Raw genomic sequence first — 20,362 nt, 5'->3', positions numbered from 1 at the left:
TGTATATAATTGAGTTTTCTTATCTAATATTTGTGACACTTGGTTTTAATGTTTTTCTTCTATCTTTCTCTGCATGTGGAGTATTTCCCTTCCATCTTTTCAGATGTAGAGACCAACAGCATGACAGACCGCTACCATGCTTCAGTGTGAGGACGCTGTGCAACATTTTGATCTCATCTCTTATTCAAAACTGCTGTGACTTCACCACCTGAGCTGTGAACCTCTGCAGCTCCTCCAGAGAGATCGTGGGCCTCTTGGCTGCTTTTCTAATGCTGAGATGAAATCACACAGGCAGACTTCATTTACAAGAAACCAACTGTTTGACACTGGTTCCCGTTTTAGATTTTCATCGGCAAGGAAATCTGAAAACCAGGTTGTGTTGGTCTGCCACGTAAAATCACAATTAAATTGGAAAAATCGCGGCGTAAAAACGTCTTCAGCACGCCGCTATCGTCTCGGTTCTCCATAAGCGCAAATGTCAGTGCTACCCAAACACCCGTCTAACTAGAAAATGCAGCGATGTGATAAAAGTGAGGGGAAGAAAGCCGGTTTTCTGAGGCAGCGTCAGTCAGCAGAAGTCGTGGCTGTGACAGCTGTCAGTGTCAGGAGGTCCGACACGGTTTTCTTTTCTCGGGGAAACTTCTGTTCCTGCAGGATGTCTTGAAGAGGCTGTGTTACACGGAGCCCCGCGGTGTCACAATGAATAAAGCATGGAGGCGAACGCAAGGAAAAGTTGTTGGTTTGAGCAGACAGATGCAGCCACTTCTCCCCTGACCCAGATTTCAGACACGTTGAGTACTCTGGTCTTAAAACGTTCTCCTTCCTTCCTCCGTTTCATGCGTGTTTACCGTGCGCCTCATTTATTCCCGGCACTGATGGACAAGGTCCAAAGACACTGGAGGGGAGCAGACGTAGACCTATATATGGATACGATTTTCTACCCAAACATTGGACAAAAATAAAACATGTGAAGCAGCAGATGTGGGAGAAATATGTCCCCGGCGCTGCATCAAGCTGTCCCACCTTTTAAGGAAACCACTTGTTGACACGGTTCTCATAGTTTGACACAGAAACAGGGCCACGGTTTTGCAGAGCAGATTCAGATTCAGATTTATTTGTATCCCAACTGGGCATTTGATGTTACAGCAAGTACAAAAAACTAAAAAGACAAAGTATCAAAGAATAAAAAATAAAAAGCAACAAAACATACCAGACTTGTGCGGTTCTTTCTGTCACATGTTCCTAATCCACATACAAATGCCTCCATATTTACTGCTCCCTCATGCTTATGATCTTTGTTTATCCAGCGAACCTCACGTTTAGAAATTAAAATTAAATTCATAAACATTTATTCAGCGGGCAATTGTAAATCGTATTATTGATTTATTCATTGCTTTGACTGTTTATTGGCTTTTCTTTTTAGTCTCTAAACCACTTTTGTACAACACTCAAAATCACGCCACATAATTATTTATCGTAATTAATCACTTTTTTAGAATGAATGTAGCTAAAGTTTTACTTTTATGCTGTTTTCTTTAATCGACCAGGTTGAGATTTTTATGCCTGTTTTTACTGCAAAGGGTTTTCTGACTTTTGCCCTTTTAGAGAAATAAAATTTACTTATTACATTTTTTTTATTTATCCTATATATTTACATTGATTAAAGAAACTTTTAATAGAAACCCATGATTTCCTGTTTATATGGGAAGTAAAAGTAATGAGGTAGAGAAGTTACTTTCTCTGTTACTGTTTAAAACGGGAAAGATAAGTGAAAATACACTTTAAGCAATTTTATTATAGACTTGCCTAAACTTGCCTCTATCTATAGTCTGATCAATAATTGATGATTAAAACAGCTGGATGGTGATCAAATTTCCATTGCAACTAATAAATGCTATTTATGTGCCAACTAGTTGTTTGGAAAATATAGACAATTTTCTTTTAGTTCAAACAGGGGGAAAAAGTCAGGTGAAATAAATCTTAAAAAGACATTTGATCAAATTCTACCCACTGAAAAACGCGATTAAAGAAACGGTATCTGGCTAGAAGACGTTATTTGTGTTTAAAATGCCAAAGTTTCTGTGTTTTCAGTCCCCTTTTCCTGAATTTCTCCAGATTTTGACGTTTCTATTAGACCGAATTCTTCGACACGCTGCAGCTGTGGACGCTGGCAGATGGAAGAACTCGTAATGTGCTGGGAAACGTTTCCCTTTCTGTTGTTGTCGTTGTTATTGGCACAGCGCAGCATTCTTCGGGATGGGGGAGCCACGGATCTCATGTGATTCGCTTACATGCAGACCAGGGAGACTCCCCGTGTGGGAATACAGAGTGGGTGGTTTGGTTTTTAATCTGGGAAGCAGAACGGGGCGCGTTCAGAGGGAGCGACGTAAATCGGAAGGCGGGAGGAAAATGACCAGAGTACTTCTGCTCTTCTGCGACGTCAGAACCTTCTGTGGATAAATCTGGGGCACTGGGTCGATGATTGGCCTCTGCAGGAACGGAGCCAGTGTTGTATTACGTTACTGGTTAAATTTATTTCAGCTCTAAGTATTTAATATCTATGTGTTTCTATGGGAATGTGAGTCTTTCAGATCAATTTGATTAGCAATTTTGATCATATTTCACATTTTATTGTGTCATATATCGCGGGGTGCTGATCTTAGTCTTGACTTGGTCTCGGACCCTAAAAGTCTTGGTCTTGTCTTGATCTTGATACACTCTGGTCTCGGTCTTGTCTTGGTCTCGGGTTAGGTGGTCTTGACTACAACACTGCCTGGAGCAGGAGGAATATTTGCTTCCAGAAATAATAGTTGTGACTTGATTTAAACAGGCTACTAGGAAGCAAACATAATTGTGAATGTACCAAAGAAGAGGCACTGGTTCCGAAACCATGACGACATCGATTCGGCTCGCCGTTACAGTCGGGTAATTTATGTGCAAAGAGCTAAAGATCACAGAAAATATTTCTCATCATTATTACTTCGTGCATTAAAGCTTTCCTAAGGTCTCCGCTTTTCCATTACTAATAAAAAAAAATAATGAAACAAATCTGACTGATGAAATCATGGAGTTACAGCAAGTGGAAAGGTTTCCTGCTGTTTTCCAGGTTTCTCTCCATTGTTTGGATGTTCAGGGAAACGGCAGAAACAAAATGTCAACATCCGCAGTGAAGCCAGCTTATGACCCAGATGGTGACGTTACCACGGACTGAGACCGCCAGCTTCAGGTTCAACCTCAACCTGCAGCTGAACAAGTCAAACGCCTTCTGGAGTTTCATAGTCAGATGAGGAAAAAGTCGAGCTATTTGGCCACAATCACAACAGAGACGTTTGGAAGAGTCCAGGTTTTCAAACCAAGCATTGGACCGACTGTTAAGCACGGTGGAGGCTGCATTATCATGTGTGCCACTGAACAAAGCAGAAGAAATAATGGAGGAGAACCGCCTTCTGATTCTAACAGAATAGGATGTTCCAGTTGTTAATAATTTATGTTGTTTGGGTTTTTTCTGCACCAGAAAAAAAAAAAAAAAAAAAATCAGTATAACTGAATCCTACTCATGAAGTGAGGCGGCTCATTGCTTGTAGAAAGATTGGATGGGAGTAAATACAAGATGCTCTAGTAAGAATCCATCATGTTATCTAGAATTGCATGAGAAAAGGAAGAATAAAATGTGAGTTTCAACCTTTTCTACTGATTCAGGGCTGGGATGGCCTTGTTACGGTTTAAAGGTTTGCCTCCGATTATCTAATGTTGTTATATAATTTAGGGAAATACTTTTGTAAATCCATCTGCAGTACTTCAACCTACCTATCCCAAAGTATTTCTGCTGCAGAGAGTTTGATAAGCCTTACTAGGAGAATATATATTTCTCTTGTTTTAGATTGAGCTGAGCAAGATACTGAATTACCGTAACATACAGGTTTGCTTTGAAATGCTAAATCTGTCTCAGTTTGGACCTCCAATGTTCAACAGATAAAGTTGGAGCTCTTTGTATCAGTGATATGGGTAATTTCTGTCACATAAGCAAACAGAGCGGCTCTCTACGCTGCCCTGCCGCAGACACCGGGAGCGTTCGCACCGTCGCTGACATTTGAGCTGAGCGGAGAAAGAGGACCGGCGGCGAGCGCCCGTCGAGAGGGGACGACACGCGGCTCACCCCTCGGCTCCTGCCAACAAATAATTCATGGCGCTAACATTTACTTTGTTCAAATGCGGCGCGGCCTTTATCCCCCGCCCTGTCTGTGAACCTCAAAGTACACGTCTGAGGTGAATAAAAAGTCCAGGCGAAGCCCGGACGTGAATGCTGAAGGTACGGAGGGGGGCTTTCAAAGTTTGAACGCGGATGAGAAAAGTTGGCGAAGCCGCTCCGTGTGCTGAATGATAAGAACATAAAGCTGATAACCTTTAAGCTGCATGTCCAGAAGTTTACTTATAAAAACCATAATGGAAATGATTTCATTAAACCAACGAAAGCTAACTTTAAGCCCCAATCGAATCCTTTGGTGATTTATTTTATGTAATTAACTAAACAGACTTTAACTTGAAAATTGTTCAACATTTCCAACTCAACTACTGTTGACACTAGTCCTGTCAAAAGATCTTTAGCTTCTTTAGAGGCCTTGTTGAAGGTCGAAGGTCATCCAGTCCGTGGGCGAAGGTGCAGTTTTGCTCCTGCAGGGGGCAGCCTTGAGGGTGGTGGGCATGAAACCAGCAGAGACGAGTTTTTAGGGCACCGGGTACGGCGGGCCTCCTCTGGCTTTCCGTCCCGTCCCTCCAGTCTCTGATGCGGACCGTTCCTCCTTCCACTGAAAAAAAACAAAGAAAGAAAAAAAGGATGAGACGGGCAGATTTACGACCTTTCAAAATAAAATATGACTGCAGAACGTTCCCAAACAGCAGACAAGTTCTCCCAGATGCCCAGGAGGAAACAGCTGGAGACAGTTTTCTGCATCCAGCAGACAGTAAGAGGTCAGGCTCAAAATTTACAGCTGAACCGTCGTTACATGAGGCGAGGAGGAGACAAGACGGGAAAATATTCCAACTCAGATTACAGGAGTTTGAAATATGCAAAACGATGAGGAATAACACTACAGCGCATTTTGTTTTTGTTAAACGTAATGGGCATATTCTTCCTTTAATTTTTGTTTGTACAAGTTTAGCTGTTTCTAAACAGTTTAAAACTCTGCACATCAACAAATTGGACTTCACACCTTCGTAAAAACCTATTTCAGTAAAAATAATACACTGAGTTGTAGAGGTGCTGAAATACAACTTAAACAGAGTGCTTAATGGTGCGTTCACACCACGTGAGTTTTGATCATCAGGCGTGTCTGGTTTACATTCAAAGTCTACGTGGAGCATCGGACGCATCAGATGCACCCAACACGTCAAACACTCCGAACGGTTGAAATCGCGCTGCACTAGATGCTTGAAACGCTGCAATAGACTTGGACCGTAAACCAGATGCGCCTGACACTCAAAAAGCGTTTGGTGTGAATGCACCCCAAGAGAAATTAACCAAAATATTTTGCACCCTCCCTCCTTAAAGCTCCATTCCAAAGGCCTAGAGTAATATCAACAATAACAGAACCGTTATTAAAAACCCCCGTGTATGTAGTTAATCATTTCAAATTTGGAGCGGTTTCTCCGCCATTAGCACAACGAGCAGCACTGACCGTCCGCCTGGCTCTGATTGGTTGTTTTTGGTCGGGAGAGGTGGATTTGTTTTTTTCGGCAATAATAGTTCAGGGAGGAGGAGGTGGAGGATCTTTTCACAAGTCATCTCTCTCATAACATCTTGTGACAGTTTTAACAAATATAAAATATATATTCTTTACAAAAGTTGCATCCAGCAGCTTTAACATCAAGAGAAGGTTTTCGCCCTAAAAGTACCTTTGAAGACTTGGTGGTTGTTCTTGAGCAGCGTCTGGAGGCCTCCACACTCCTTCTTCAGGAGCTGCAGCGTTTCCTGCTGCAGCAGCGCAGCCACCTCCCTCACAGAGAGGCTGCCTGAGGAGGACCGAGGAGGACCAGGGAGCGGGTGAAAGATTTTGGGAGACAAAGGAGCAAAAGGACGTCCGTCAATGTGACATTCGGAAAAGCGTTTGCGTGTACAGGAATATGATATTAAAAAGCCGAGGATGCAGCTGAGCGAGTCGATGTCCCCTCCCGCTCTGAGAGTATCTGAACTTCTGTTGGAAATCCTCTCAGCGAAAGGTGTGATCGACAAAAAATGGCCGGTTTCTTTTTTAACACTTTCAGGCATATGAAGCCCGCTTGGTAACGTATGTCTCAGAGACTGGCATGAATTTCACCTCCGGTCTCCAAAAAGGAGTTTACAACTCAGACATAAACCTTAACAACTGCACAGGAAACAAAGAGGAAACGCAGCGCTGAAAGCTCCGAGTTCATCAGATTATGAGGAGTTGAGCGCTTCATTTTTAGGCTTTCTATCAGGAGCAGTTTTTTTGTTATTATTTTGTATTTTTGGCATTGCCCTTTTCTCCACCCCTCAGAGAATTCAATCACAGCTGACCTTTGGTTTCAACAAATGAAAATCCCTCTCTTCTTCTCTCTGACATATAGGAGAGGCACACGCCACCTGATTCTGTAACTATAGTTGACCTTAATCTGGAGACAAGTTAATCAGCTCTTCTTTTTTTTAACCAAATCCACGACAGCAGCTCAAACAAACCCAAAAAAATAATAACTCAACAATAAATCTACAACCTAAATCTTCAGGAGGAACGATCTGAAAATTATTTGCCACCAAAAAACAAAACACACCGTCATTACAACGCGTCGTAAATACGGTCGGTCAGACAATCCCCGAGACACGAAACGAGGTCAGCTCGGCAAAACACAGAGTCCGAAACTCTGCAGACTGTCTTCTTGCAGACGCCACAGAGCTCCAGGTTTAATATAATATCAATACGCTGCTTAGAGCTGGCCTTTACTGGCTGCGGTCCTAATGGGGATTAATGGGAAGAGGACAGTATTGACACACTGGATTCTGCTTGGACTACGAACAGCTGCAGACGATTATTAATGGCTCGGTTGGACCTGCTTAAGGTTCAGCGTCCCTTGAGTAAAAGATGGCCGAGATGCGTTAGCACACACTGATGACCAGTTTGTTTTGCTGCTTAGGCCAATCAGGCGTCATGCTGAGTGTTAAAAAATGGCTTTGGTAAGTTATGCACTCAGCTGTAATGTCTCCTGGGCATCAATCAAACTGAATAACATGACTCTAAGAGACTTATTAAAAGGATCAAATAAGAAAATGGCCATTTATCCAAAAGCCTTCTGTGACTAATTTTAAAAAGTTCAGATATTGCGATTTTGGAGACCTGAACAGGACAGGAATGACCTAAAAATGGCAACATGGCCGTCATAAATCTCACTAATAATTACCATTAGGTGGCAAAAGGGTGAAAAACAATCAGTCATCAAGGCTCAAATCTGGCACAAGAAAGTTTCCTTATTTCTAACAATCAAACTGTGTTCAAAACTTACTCTTATATATAGAGCTTATAGAAGGGAAGAAATAATTATTTATAAAATATGTTCATCTCAAGCCAAGAAGCAAAACTCATTAAGACTCATTAAACACACACTGGGATACATTTCAAGAATTTCCCTCTGTTAGCATTGATCAATATGGCACAAAGCTAATCAAAGACCAAGATCTATCTTTTAGAAAATTAAAATATTTCAGAATTCCAAAAAAAGATAACATTTTTAAATAGACCCGTCGTGTTAAGGTCCAAAGTCCTCTTCTCAGACGATCCCTACTTTGCACTTGGTTGGGATATGAAGATCCCAAAGTCTGGTGGAAAAGAGTGAAGAAGAGCAGCATCCAAACTGCCTGTAGAAAATCATTTTCTAGAATGACTTAGCGACCCAGTGTTAAGGTCAGTCTGCCTTTCAATCAATAACAATCAGCATAACTTTCTCTTTTCTGCCTCCTTTACCGTTTTCACATGAAACTGTTTGAATAACCAGTCTTGTATAAAGCATGTTAAGCAAAATAAAGGAAATCAGACATAATCCCTTTCAGTTATGTCTCATCGCACAACATGTTTCTTCTTTAGTAGAGAAACCTGCATCTAGTTGTACTTTGTTTGTCTTCTGAGACATTTTTCTGCCTGAAAATTTTCAGATAAAGACGAAATAGACACCAGCTAATCCAGCACAGTCCAATGGGATTGTGTAAACAACTTAGTCCATTAGAACATAATCACTTTTGAGGAAAACAGCTGAAAATCACGGTTTGATTTGTCTGATTTGATCGGCTTTGTTGTCGTTTCTTCTGCAACGGGCTCAACTCTCTGGTTCTGATTGCAATCAGAGACGCGATGCAGGCAAGGACGCTTGATTGCTGCATTTGCAAATAGGAGCCATCTTGTCTTCCTGGAAGCCAAAGGCATCACACTCCTCACGCTTCATTCACAGGTCAATCAGGTAGCATTTTCTTCAAGAATGCCAACAAATGTACCGATGCGGCAGACGCTAAAATCCCCACATGCTGATGGTTTTGAATTTGCATTCCCACACGCTTGAACCGAGTTCTTGATGCCTGCTCAGAAAGACATTCCCAGCTCGGACTTTCAGAAAGATCACTTCGAATTTCCATTTCCAAACCAGCTCTAAACGCTGATACTATTAGAGAGTCACAAATAAAAGCACCAAATGTTATGTCTTTGGTTTTCTCTTCAAGGGGAAATCCAAAGAGTGTGTTCACCCACACATGAAGCCGTTTTTGTGAGTAAAACAGTGTTTATTAATTTATTTACTGTACCTATGAAATCCTTCCAGAACAGCCTGTTCGATGTTCACCTATCATTCGCAGCGTGATGACATAACAGCGTGAGCCGGGTCAGCGCTGCAGCACGCATGAATTAATCATTCGGTCCAAAGTTACACTAACCAACATTAGCGGTATTCCCACACCACCTTGGCTGTATTCACGAGTATAAAGCTAATTAGCGTCTTCAGTCCACAGGAAAACTCCACAACTATAATCTGATTCTTCTTTGTAACAGCCTTTGTGAGGTCAGATGATGAAATGAACATCTTTTTCAACACAAGTCCAAATTTATATTGAATTGATTTAGGATCTCTACACATTTTCCAGGCTAATTTCCACTCTTCTCCAGCACAATCAAGTTTGAGATGGATAGCAACCCGGCAGTAGTCGGATCAGTTTTTCTTCTTTTCTGGATATTTATCATATAAATAATAGGGGAAGAAGTACAAATAGTTCTCCAAACTCTGCTTAAGTGTTTTTTTTTTCACATGTACCCAGACATGAGAAATATTCAAATCAAATCCTAAATGCTCCCCAGTGCGTAGGAAGCACGAATTTATGCATCAATATACACACCACCCAACCACTGGTGCAGTATTGTTACACAGTGCAGTTTGTTTTTATTTTATTTATTTATTTTTTTTACATACCCTGATACTAGAAAACCTACATCAAAATTAACTGGAAGCAAACAGTCACTTGAAACATCAGAAATGACTCCATGGAAGTATTAAAAAAATGCACATATTTGTTTGAGGAGGCGTGGGAACAAAAGGAAACCAAACCCCGAAGGTCTTCGGCGACCACTCCCTGGTTCATCCCGAATTTACTCTTTGTTCTTACGCAGCAAATAACCGCTGGAAAACCTCCGCACAAACTCGCGCTCATGCATAAATCATCGACGGTGGTGCATTATTCATCCAGTCACAGTCTCCCGTTTTAATCCCCTCTCCATCTTATGTACAGCACCATTAATTTCAACACTTACAAACTAGCTGAGAATTTGCTGCTTAAATCATACCAGCCTCGGTAACAGAGAGGAGGGGAGGGAGGGGTCTACAAAGATGATGTGTGGGTGGCGTGCGAGCTAAACTTTCTGTGCTCCGCTCTCTGAAGCGTGCAGCGCAGGAAGGGTGGAGGCGGAGGCCGAGATAAAGAGTTCAAAGCAGCGGAGCCCTCCCTCCCCCTCGACGGGATGGGGTGGTGACAAGCGGGCTGCGAAAAGAGGCGACTCCCATGAAGCAGCAAGAAGCATTATTTAAGGTAGCGACATGAGGGATGCGGCTGTTTTTAGCGTTTTAATAGCAGCAGCGGAGAGGCGGTGGTGAAAAACAGATGTTAAAACCTTCTCTGGCACTATAAAAACGAGTCTGCTTGAACACAACCTGAGATTCGCCGTCACTTACTAGAACGCATCACTTGGTTAAATTAGGAGCATTAAACCGACTAATCAGGAACCTTGTTGCATTTAACGTGTGTATCCCGCAGCCAGCTCTTTTTATTGACGGTGTTTGAAGGTTTTATTTGAGAATTTGGCCGCACGTTTTATGAAAAAGAGGTGATTTAATTTCACTTAAACACCAAAACGTAAACCTGTTTCACTCATGACACAAAATAAAAACAAATTTGTGTTTTGGTTTGTTTATTTTTAGCAGAGGGAAAACTCAGGTTTAGCAAAAAGCATCTAACAATAAGCGTCCAACATTGTCTGTTTCTTTATTTCAAGCTGAAAAATGTTTGAGGGTTTTCTTGTACAGTGAGTCTCAACGAGTTTAAGGATCTGGGATTCGAAGAAGCCATTTTGGGATTTCCCATTTCTTATATCTCAGCCAGGCGTCGGTGTATCTAAATGTATGTTTTGGGGGTCATTGTTTTGTCGTCAGGTCCACTTTTGTTTGAGCTTTATTTGTTTGTTTTTGTTTTTGCACACTCACAAAAAAAGTGAGTAAAGTTTCTTCCCCTGCCAATTTTAAACGACGACACAAGCTGTTGGAGCGACGTTTTCCAGTTGCAGTGTTGCTATTTAGGGTTATATCATCCAGTAGTTGTTGCTGTTGTTTTTGTTTACCTCCTTTGTTCCAGTCGCCGCTGGACGTTCCCTCCGACATTCCCAGTAGAGCCTCGGCCACCTTCTGGACGACTCCGTCCACAACGTCCCGCGGTAGAGCCAAGCAGTTTCGAACCGTTTCAGCGCCGTTTCTGGGCTGGAAGCCGTCTCCCCACGCACTCCCCGAGGTGTCATCGCACTCAACGCTGCCATGGCAACAATCCCTGCCATTCCTGACGCCTGACCTTTGAACTGCTGCTCCTGTGGAGATCTGGCGGCTCTGGATATAACTCGCCCTTCTTTGGTCGATTTCGGCCTCGTCGGACTGCTTGTAAGTCCTCGACTTTCCCACCAGACACACCTGCAGGAAAGGAGCTGGACGTCAACACTGATTATAGGCGCAGAAGGACATGGAGTTATGGCTAAAACATATTTATAAATAAAACAAATGTTTTAAATAGTGTTGAAACAACTTTTGGAAGGTATTTATGGGGGGGGACAAAACAATTTTTAGGTTATCTGACAAAAAAAACCCAACAGAAATGTAAAAGGCTGACAATACAGGTTCAAACTTCAACATTAGAATTTTATAACAGTGAAAATTACAATGGATAATAAACCGTCTAGTTAAAATTTCAGGTTTTTAATGCCTCCTTTTGGATAAAGCTTTTAGTTCTGGCTGATGACGGACCTCCTGTGACGCACCCTGACGCTTTTCCTCTGCTGCTCGTCGTGACTTCATGTGTCATTACTGCATGTATAAATAAATACATTTGCATTTCTCACTCCTGCCCTACCAAGCACTCCCATCACAGCCTAATAAATGTGATCCTTGAATGATGCTGAACAATACGCTAAAAATTTGTTTCTGGATATCGTGAAGCTGGCAAAATAAAATCATTTTAGGGCTTTTTTGGCACCACAACATCTCTAAAGATGTATAACACTTTGACAAATAAAGATTAGAGCATCGTAAACCAAATCCTGAGTTTTTAAAGCGCTATTTGTATGTTTTTATTTGTACATAAGCCTAAATATTTGTTTGATTTCCATGTTTTACTTGGCACTTATGACTCAGTTTCAGGACAACCAAGACAATTTAACTTGAATTTGAAGTCGTCTGGAAATCAAACCGGTAGTAAAATGTCTCTTTAATAATATCTGAATGATTCAATCAAGTCAAAAAGCATTTATGTGCCGATTGAATTTTGCCAAATCAATATTATAAAGCAAATTGTTATAAATTTGTAAAAACTACAGCATTTATGACATGTTATTAGTCCTTTGGTCATTTATAAAATGGAAAAGGGAGAAACATTTCCATTCTTGTCCAGAGCAGGAAAATAATTAAAGCAAATTTCAGACATGTCAAGATCACAAAGGAAACAGCTCTGTGTGAAAGTTTTTAATCTTTTCTTCGTGACTTTATATTTTGTTTGTAAAAAGTCAAACAGGAACAGCAGAGACTCTGAGACCTGAACAAACCAGTTCCTGGTGCAGTTCTAATTTTCTAGAAGGAAATTAGAAGTTCGTGGCACTGCTTTAATGTTAACCCACATTTTTTTCATTACTCTCTTTCTTTCCCGTCATCACAATGTTCTCACCACTCAAACCGAGTTGGTATGAAAGACAGTCAGAGTCCTTAGATGTGACTAAATGTTTGACTGAAAGGCAGTTTTAATGCCTTTGGCATGTGAGACATTACAGCCAATCAGAACTGCATCCAGTCGGGTGTGCTGTGGTGGCGCAGGGGTTGAGCACAACCCACATGTGCCTTAGTCCTCGACACGGCCGTCGCAGGTTCGATTCCCAGCCTAGCGACCTTTGCCACATGTCTTCCCCCTCTTTCATTACCCACTTTTCTGACAATTAACAATCAAATAAAGGCCACTAGAACCAATAAAACCTTAAAAAAATTTAAAAAAACTGCATCCAAGCAGACGTTCTGTATTACTACGACTTGTCCATATATTGTGCAGGTTTATAAGCGGTGATTCTTGGAGATTTGTGTTTTACCTCCTAAATGTGCGGATGTGGGGCAGCTTAGACAAACAGTGATTTTATTGTAGACTTATGAAGATCAGCATGCTCTCTCGCGTTTCCTATTTCCTATTTTGAAGAGTGGGTAAGAGAAATGGCGTCCACTGAATGTCCTATTTACACCCTGGGAAATTGGAACTCTTTGATTCACAGGTTAAAAGTTCTGAACTGTAGGAATTGATAGATTCCACAGTAATTTTGGCACCGGTGAAAAATGATTTATTAAGGTGGATAACGGCCGAATTTCGCTACATTTTTTATTTTGGAAAATTAACTGCAACAATGTTTCTCGCCAGGACTGCATCTCCAGCTTTGCACCCTTGCTGATGTTTGCATCATCACCTTCCTGAACCCGAGGATAATCATGAAACTACGAGGCCGCTTCTAGTCTTGGCACACCTACGCGTTTGGTGGAGGGTATTCTCAGGCAGTCTTCCTCGGTGTTGAAGCCACAGACTTGGCTGACCTCTGCGATGAAGTCGATGTACTCTTTGTACTGAGACTTCCTACACTGGCGCCTCTGGTACTTCCCATAGAAGTCAAAGAAACAGCAGGGGAGGACAAAGAAACGGCAGGAGTAAGATGACCTGCAGTGTGAGAGAGAAAAACAGCCGTTCGGAAATGTTTTCATAAAATATCTATACGGATTTTCAGAGAAATGGAAAGTCCTCGTCTTGTTCAGAAGGTGAAAAAGTGATGTTGGGTTTAGAGGCGACTCAAAACGAGGCTCAGCAGAGCCACCAAGTGGTCGCTTCGACACAAGACACTCATATCAACACCCTCACACATCGCCGTCTGTCCATAATGTTATTCCGACAGGAAGAGATCAGCTGGCACTTCGGAGTGTGATTGTGTTTGCTGATGACTCGCCTGGCCGCGATGACGGGGATCCACGGCGTGAGCTCGTCCGAATGGTTCCCAATCAGCCAGTCCGTACCCGGGAATAAGAAGCTCTCGCTGGGAGTAATTGCCTTTTCCTAAAATAGCAAAACCAAGCCGGGAAGTTGCAAATTGGTGTGTTTTCATTCAGAATAACTTAGTGGAAACCATCCCCACCCTCTTAATTAAGCTCATTAAATCTCTTCTCATGTGGATTCTGCCAATTTTCTCTCGGATGGATTGGACAGTTCAGGCCATTTCCCCATCAACATTTCCAAGAGCACACCGCCTAATCAATCATTTAAATAATGTAAGTGGGGGAATGGAAGAGTGTTTTTTTTCCCTTTCTTTTTGCTGCAGGTCTTTCTGAAAATGTTTTCATGTTTATATGACTTTGAAATCAGCAACATGACAGCTTCTGAAACGAGTATTTTCTTGGAGTTGCTTCACAAAAATCTGTGCAGTCACAGAAACAGCACTTAAAAACTTTAGGAAAATATTTGAATAACAAATGCTGAAAGTGAAGAGGTCTGGGTTGACATCTCGTTTTTTTCAAGAGACGATGCCACAAAGTGGAAAACCTGAATGCGCTGACATGAATCCTGCTTTCGTCTGGCTCATCTTTCTCACCTCCAGCTCAGTCTGAGGCCCGTACATGTCCCAGATCCTCCTTCTGCGGACGTCGATGCCCCTCCCCGGGTGCTGCAACATGAGGCGTCACTTTATAATCACACTCTCGCTGTTACAAGACACTTCAAATACAGCTGTCACTGTTTGTGTAGCATCAGGAGACGGTATTAAACGAAAACGTCCAAAGAAATCTACTAAGTAGACGTTTCTGTGTTATTTTAGTCACCGATTTAAAAGAAACACCTCCTAACTTACCCCTTCGTTGGTCAGTATGTGGACCAGGAGTCCGTTTCCACAGCCAAGGTCCACAAAGGACTGTGAGTCAGTCACACTTTTCACCGCTCGCTCCTCAGCCCACAGCACCTGCAGTCAGAGTTTCATTGGCTCGATATCAGGAGAATTTAAGCAGTCATGAACTGATGGACTCAGCTTTGGATACGGAACAAAGCTCTGCCTCTACTAATCTTTTTTATTTAATCAAAGACTAAATCATCCTCATTTAACCTGCACAATCTCGACTGTTTTAGCTTTAAAGCAGAAATGAATAGCAGCTCCGAACCCACCAGGAGATAAGTAGCAATGGCGACATCTTCATACACAAACTTCTCAGGGTTTGTGACCTCAGGCCAAACCTAAAAGCAGAAAGCACATGAGAACCCTCCGTGGATGGAAAGCTCAGACGGCACCAGAGCCTCGGCCTCTCCCCACCTTGACCATGCTCTTGTACTTCTCCTTCAGCTGCTGGTACGTGAGGCTGTACTTCTCCACCGGCAGCAGAGACAGCGTGCTCTTGAACTCGCTGCTCTTGCACTCCGCAGCCCAGCGCACCAGTTTAGGCAGCAGATCCGAGGACAGCCAGGGCAGCTTGGGATACGCCACGCCGTCAGAGAACCAGCCGTCCAACGTCAACACGTGCAGCTCCAACGCCCTGCAGGTAAACGAGCAGATACAGCTGAAATGAGATGCTTATTTTTTTTTTTTTAAAGACATCTTTTTTGGATTTTTGGTCGATATCCTATATGCTGATATACTAAAATTCATTTGGCCGATAACTGATAACAATACTGACATTTTTCCCTATACCTACTTACTGAAACTAAATGGCTTTCTCTAATGCAGAATTAAAATATTGCATTATCTTTGTCGATTTAGCCTGCTACCAAATGCAAATGCTAAAAAGCAAGCAAGTTGAAAATGATGTAGCACTTTCAACACGCATTATGTTTAATGTCCAATTTATTCATGACATTTGGTCTCTGAGACAATAACACTCACACAATGCAAATTTGACGCTGTGCTGTGCTGCAGGCATCATTGTCACTGGTCTGTCATATAAAAACGCCTTTTATATCGGTGAGTTATTTTGATGGAATGTCCGCTATTAAATTTTACAGCGAACAGCAGCCGATACAGATACCATGGCGATAATATTGTGCATCCCTAATCTTGAAAATCAGAAGTTTACATACAGAATGATTGCCGTCTCATTAAACAATGAGGGAAAGCCCAGATTATGTTGTCATGGCTCTGGAAATTCCTGCTAGCTAACGGATACGTTTGAGTTCATTTGAGTGTCACCTGTTATCATCAGACAGCACCCTACAAATGAAAAAGAAAAATTATGCCCCAGCTCCTCCGCCCTTTTGGCGCCCCCTCCAGAGCAGCACCCCTATGCCTTATTGCATTCCCATTGTTTAAGAATCTGGACGACTTATAACATTTGATGAAACCATGAATTGAGTTCTCTGGCATTGCAAAATTAAAAATACACCTTAAAAAAAGAGTGGTCCTTAAAAACCTATGTATTTGATAGATGGTTATGGTTCCTAAAACCTGTTTTTTCAGATTATTCAGATTTGAACTCACCATTGCTCACAGTCCTTACTGCAGAGTCTGAGCTGATAAATGTTGCACTTCTTCAAGGACACCCTCCCTGCTGCCGAGTCCTCCTCAAAAGGAAGAAAGGTGACATGTTGTCTGTCAGAGTCTGCAGGAAATAGATGAGATCAGAACAACTACAGGTGACCAGAAACTACAACTCCAGCTCAAAATGAGCTCTTACCTTTTAACACAACTTCTTTCTGCTGCTTTGCACCGTAACAGTTGACTTTGGGAATAAAGGTCCTGACCCTGGAGGACCAGGGCTTGCCCTTCTGGTGGGTGTGTGCAGGTGAGACTCCACTACCGAGGAACTGAAACACATCCTGGAGCAGCTCTTCTTCTTCTTCTTCATTACTATCCAGCAGCTTCCTCAGGTCGCCTGAGTCCACATCTCTGCTCTCCGTCTCCGTAGCTCCACAAAGACGCTTATTGACAACATGAGGCTTCTTCACCCACACCTCCACCGCTGACCAGAAGCCTTCAGGAAGACTTTTACACCCGGATGGAAACTCAGCATCTGAAAGTTTGGGCATTTTCTGCTACGGTCCACTGCGACTCGCATGTTAAGAGCAACACAATGAAGCAGCGAGAGGCGTCAGCTGCCCTGTTTCGGATAATTAATTTAAAAAAACGATTGTGGATTATAATCTAACCAAAGGAAGCTCTGTTGTATTTAACTAATCCCTTCTGTTTGTAAAAAAGAAGCAACATTTCTGTCTTTCTGTGCCGTGCTCAGGTTGAGTTGTCGCTTTATGATGACGCGACAAAAAGCTTTGTCTCCTAAAACCACTAGAGGGCGCCATTTATCTCTGTGAGAATGTACATGGCAGACAGCTAATTATAATAAGAATAATACATTTGAATTATAATGCCCAGATTTATATAATGTATTTTATACATATATTCCCAAATTACATTTAATTTTCTACACAAGGAAAAGAGAAACGAGAAGCAAGAAATTACTCAGATAAACGTTTAAAAAAAGTACCGTGCGGTAAAAGTACTCCTAAAAGTGTTTTGTTTCTCCTCTGGTCCTCCGTTGGCCGTCCACTCTTGGGAAGGTTAATCACTGATTCATGTTTTCATTTTTGTGGATTATGGCTCACACTGGGGTTCACTGGAGTCACAGAGACTTCAAAATGGTTTTGCAACCCTTCGCAGGCTGATAGGCGTCAGTGAGTTTGTTTCTCATTCCTTCTTGAATTACTTTACATTCTAGCCTGAAGTTTTACTTTGAGATGTCTAACGGCCTGCTTCCTGTTGGCAGTCAGGTTCTACGCAAGCCATGTGCTGATAGCACATATCTGAGAGTAATCAGGTATAAGTGTGGCTGAGGAAAATAGAAATAATAAAGTATGGTTAAGCACAGTTTGAATAGGGTAGCAATTATTTTAAACATGTCATGTCATATTTCTGGTCATAGTGCTTCATCTAATGAACTCCGTTTTTTTTTAATTGATTTTAAATTATGTTTTCCTTATGTCCTTTCATATTTACAAATTAATTTCTTCACCTGTAGGCAAACTGAGCTGTACTTAAAGTAAGTACTGAGTGCATGAATCTACTTGTCCTGGTTTAAAACAGCATACAGACACCTGTGTGGATTTGTGTAATACAGGACTTAAACATTTGCTATTATACATTTTATTGCTTGAGAGGCAAACATTTCTCTTTAAAACTTGACTAACACTTTCTCTGTATCTTCATGGACTATCTTATTACTGTTTCGGTGTGTTTTCACTACCGATTACAGATCCTGATAATGTCGTTCTCCCAGTGGGACCACAGCCCATCCTGGAGGCGGATTTTGTTCTTCTCTTTCTTTTTCTTGGCTGTGTGCTTCAGGGAGGTTTCATGTTCCTTTGGAACAGCAATAACCTTCTAGAAATATTTCCTGAGCTGGTTTCTCCTTGTATCACTCATGAAACTCGGAGTTTCATTCACTCTGAGCTGACTCTGCAAGACAAAAGAGTTCAAACACGATTCCACGCTCTCCTCTGAGCTACACGCACTTTCAAATGCACCACAGGCGTTTTTATTCTGAACATATGTCAAATTCTGAAGCTTACATGTTTTGTTAGCCGTTTTTTTTAAAAAAAATAGGTTTCATTTTTACCATATTTATAATTTCACACGGTCATGTTCATTTGTCGTATTGACTCTGCAGCTCATTTGGTTGCTTCTAAAATGCATGACCGTAGTGAAAACGGACCATTGAGGCCACTCCTGTTTGGACTGCAGCTCCACTGAAGTTGTTTGTGTTTTTTAGGGATTTCAGTCGAAGAGCAGGGAGTTGTGTTGGAGAGACACTTTACCAGGAAGTTTCTGCTGCCTGTGCATAAATAAAATCCTGCTAAACTTGTTTGGCAACAGACAGCAGGTATGTCAGAAAGAGAGCTAGGCTGAAAACTATTTGCATGCGACTCTTTGACTTGTTGCTGTTGACAATTTTTCTCTTTGTCTCAGTCTAATTAAACAAAGAATAAGCAGCTATTGCAATAGTAAACTTCCAAAATGAGTCAGATTTAAATGTAATAATAAGGTAAGTCAGGCGACAGATAAAACAAGTTTGATGATGTGTCTAAAAATACCAACACATTTTTAGACACATCACAATACAATACAAACACAATAATAGTCTGTAAACCGGATGCAAACAAGAAAAGCTCAGATTCTTATGGCCAAGAAACTCATTTGAAAGAGATTTTTTTTTATCACAATCATCTTTTTTTTAACCTATTGCTGAAGATGACAGTCTGAACACTGTGAAGTGGAGTTGTGTTCAGCGTTAGGCTTTGTGAATGTTTCTCTGGCTTCACTATTGTTTTCACGTGCTTCATTACAAATACCTGAACAGTGAAGAAAAGTTTTGTTGCTATATGGGAATATTCCTTTAAACTGTAAAAGAAAATTACCCAAGGCGATACGTTATAAATGGACTAAAAGGAACAAACATTTGCTAGTACATTATTTTTAATTGTTAGCAGCAATCCAAAAGTCCCTGGCACAACATTACTGTGTGTGAAGAGAGAGAAAAGACCAAATTAGATCAACCTACGATGGCTAAGAAAGGTTTTTGTTTACCGGAACAATTTGCTATGTCACAAACTAGTTTCTAGAGAATCTAAAGTAGAAAAACTTGTTCAGTAAATTAAAGATCACTGACTTGTTGATCTTAAGGTCAGTGAGATCATTAAATCTCACTGACTTTGATGGTGAGATTTGAAAAAATAGTCCATCTATTTTTTCATTGTTAAGTAGCCTAACCATTAACTAATTCAATATCCAAGGTTAACTACACAGGGTCATTAACAAGAAAACCTTTGTTAGTCACATGTTACTAACATGTGTGACTAACCAACGAACAAAGGCTTTATACATCATTACTAACTGAAATTAAAGCTAAGTAAGTTACAACTAACTAATGAAAAAAGTAACTAACTAAAGTGACCTAGCTGCTTATTTTATTTATTTATTTTGAACAGACAGAAAAGTAAAAAGAGAAAAAATACTAATCATAATAATAATAAGACAAATAGGTCAATTAACATGCAATTTGTTGGAAAATCAGCTTAGTAGCTGAATGAGTTATACTGTCTAAAATTACTTTGCTCCACCTAATTAAAAATTGTAAAAAATTGTGTTTTCTGGTCAACTAGCTAATATTAGATAGTACTGTTTTATTTGCTAACAGATAAAACGATCATTGGAAAGAAATGTATAGTTGTTTTCTTACAGCTAGATATTAAACTTGTAACAGTACACTAAATTATCCTTATAAGGTGCAAACTTACTGAAACACAAACTTTGACAAAACTGTAACCTTCTAAGAGAGGATAAATCCCAGAGGCAAATTAAAAATAAACTAATAGCAGCAACATCCAGCTGCTATTGCAAACATAGCAGCTAAATATGTTTAGCTGCTACATATTGTAAACACATTTACAATATGTTTAAAATGAATTACAATTAATTTGATTTAATTAGATTTAATAGTAATTAAATAAAAGTATTCAGTGCAATAAAAGTTGAACGGGCTGCATTCATTAAAACGGTTTCCTTTAAAATCGTTTGTTTAC

At 40.9% G+C, this 20,362-nt stretch overlaps 1 protein-coding gene across 2 annotated transcripts; it reads right to left on the bottom strand.

The window, feature by feature from the left end:
- Window positions 1-1,098: 1,098 nt before the first annotated feature.
- On the bottom strand, window positions 1,099-17,236 carry trmt44 (tRNA methyltransferase 44 homolog). 2 transcript variants are annotated; one of them, XM_028038983.1, is made up of 12 exons: window positions 16,465-17,229; window positions 16,269-16,389; window positions 15,111-15,330; window positions 14,966-15,034; window positions 14,658-14,765; window positions 14,403-14,474; window positions 13,764-13,870; window positions 13,297-13,480; window positions 10,875-11,214; window positions 5,893-6,009; window positions 2,719-4,805; window positions 1,099-2,653 (listed from the first exon to the last, which is right to left on the bottom strand). In XM_028038983.1, the coding sequence occupies exons 1-11, from the start codon at window positions 16,814-16,816 to the stop codon at window positions 4,591-4,593; spliced, it is 1,905 nt and encodes a 634-aa protein (XP_027894784.1). In that variant the 5' UTR covers window positions 16,817-17,229; the 3' UTR covers window positions 1,099-2,653; window positions 2,719-4,590. The 2 variants fall into 2 exon arrangements, with proteins under 2 accessions (XP_027894784.1, XP_027894785.1); XM_028038984.1 differs by lacking the exon at window positions 5,893-6,009 and having other exon boundaries at window positions 16,465-17,236.
- Between the last annotated feature and the right edge of the window lie 3,126 nt (window positions 17,237-20,362).

The sequence above is a fragment of the Xiphophorus couchianus genome, chromosome 14, assembly GCF_001444195.1.
Source record: "Xiphophorus couchianus chromosome 14, X_couchianus-1.0, whole genome shotgun sequence".
NCBI classification, from domain to species: domain Eukaryota; kingdom Metazoa; phylum Chordata; class Actinopteri; order Cyprinodontiformes; family Poeciliidae; genus Xiphophorus; species Xiphophorus couchianus.
This window is presented reverse-complemented; position numbering and strand designations above follow the sequence as displayed.